This window comes from Teleopsis dalmanni, unplaced genomic scaffold (assembly GCF_002237135.1).
Source record: "Teleopsis dalmanni isolate 2A unplaced genomic scaffold, ASM223713v2 unscaffolded_contig_0858, whole genome shotgun sequence".
Lineage (NCBI taxonomy): Eukaryota > Metazoa > Arthropoda > Insecta > Diptera > Diopsidae > Teleopsis > Teleopsis dalmanni.
The window spans coordinates 8,588-10,466 of NW_024032240.1; the positions used below are offsets into that span (position 1 = coordinate 8,588).

Consider the following 1,879-nt stretch of genomic DNA (forward strand, 5'->3'; position numbering starts at 1 on the left):
AAAACCACGACCTAAAGCCCGGCAAAAAATTTCAAATATAAATATTGAGGTCGACACCAATACGAACATAATAAAAAACGGAGGGCACGCCGCACCAAATACAATAAGGTAATTACAAAATGATTTACACAACAATAAAAAGAAATTATAACAAAAGCACAAATAATATCATTAAGAAATATCAAAATGTTAACAAAAATCTAGCAAAAACACAATCATCCATTCGCTTGAGGTGCAAAAAGGTATGTTTAACACCAGATTTCTTATTGAATGCAACAAAAAATATCAGAAAGTTGTTTAATCACAATAATACTAATAAAGTTCCGGACCAAATCTTAAAAAGTTTAACTAAACACATTGACCATTTTCACGAAATAATATTAAAATTATTAATAGACTATAAACATTTAATATTAAATAATCACAAATAGCAAAAAGACAAATTAAAAGAAAAAATAACGATTATGGTCAAGGAATCTGATGCAAAACTATTTTTCATCAGTGAAGAATGTATACACAACAGTATAACCAAGAAAAAAACAGCAATAGAAATTAAAAAATACAAACAATTATTAGAGAGACGAGAACAAGAATTTAAAATTATCGTAAACCAAGGCTGGTTCAAAAACGAAACAAAAACAAAAATCCCAAAAAACATAGAATGGTTACTCTCTCTGGGCGCAAAGTTCGCTTTACATTTTGCTTCGTCACAATTCCCTCTCTTAGATTGCATTACTGAGGGAGAAGACATTATCCAAACTCTAGGTGAAAAAAATGATCAAGAAATAGCCAGAACACAGCTTACCCATATGATAAAAAAACAGAAAAACAAGAAATTGAATACCGTGGGACAAACTAAAAAATTTCTCAAAAAAAATTCAGACATGTTGATATTAGATGCGGACAAAGGTAATGTTACTGTTGCCATGAATAAAAATGATTATAAAAATAAAATGCAACAATTTTTGAATGACATTACCACCTACAATATCTTAAAACAAGACCCAACATCCAAATTACAAACTAAAAATAACAACTTAGTTGACAAATTGTTCAAAGGTAATGTCATTGATTCTGTGGAAAAAACAAAATTATCCACTTTTACAGCCACTGCCCCACGTATTTACGGTCTACCAAAAATACATAAACAAGGAATACCGTTAAGGCCTATAACTTCGTGCGTGAATGCACCTTCTCAAAATCTGTGTCAATACATGGTAAATATATTGAAAAATCTTACAAAAGACTCAATATACAACATTAAAGATGCTATATCATTTAAAGAAAAAGTAAATAACGCGTATATTTTTGACGATGGGAAACTCGTATCCTTCGATGTAGTATCACTTTTCCCTAGCATACCAGTAGATTATGCATTAGAGATTATCAAAGAAAAATGGTCTCAGATTGAAAAGATCACAGAAATGAAAAAAAGTGACCTTCATGGAAATACTCAAGTTCCTACTAAAAGACAACAGATATTTCAAACTTGAAAATAAAATTTACAGTCAAACAAAAGGTATGCCTATGGGTTCACCAATATCAGCAATAGTGGCGGATATAGTAATGGAAAACATTCTAGACCAAATGATGGTTAAAACATCTAATAAACCACGTTTTTTGACCAAATATGTGGATGACATATTTGCTATAGTCAAATCAAATGACATAGAGAGTACCCTGACCATATTGAATTATATACACTTTAGAATAAAATTTACAAAGAAGAGGAACTTAATGATAAACTACCTTATTTGGACACAATAGTTATAAGACATGATAACCGGATTTAATTAAACTGGTATCAAAAACCAACGAATTCTGGACGATACATTAATTTTGAGTCCCAACATCCCTACCATGTAGTGCGTAATACTGC

The 1,879-nt window shown here is 30.4% G+C and overlaps 1 protein-coding gene across 1 annotated transcript; it reads left to right on the top strand.

The window, feature by feature from the left end:
* Positions 1 to 464: 464 nt before the first annotated feature.
* Positions 465 to 1,493, top strand: LOC119663763. The gene has a single exon (XM_038073365.1). It carries the CDS (start codon positions 465 to 467, stop codon positions 1,491 to 1,493), a length of 1,029 nt encoding a protein of 342 aa, XP_037929293.1.
* The last annotated feature ends 386 nt before the right edge of the window (positions 1,494 to 1,879 follow it).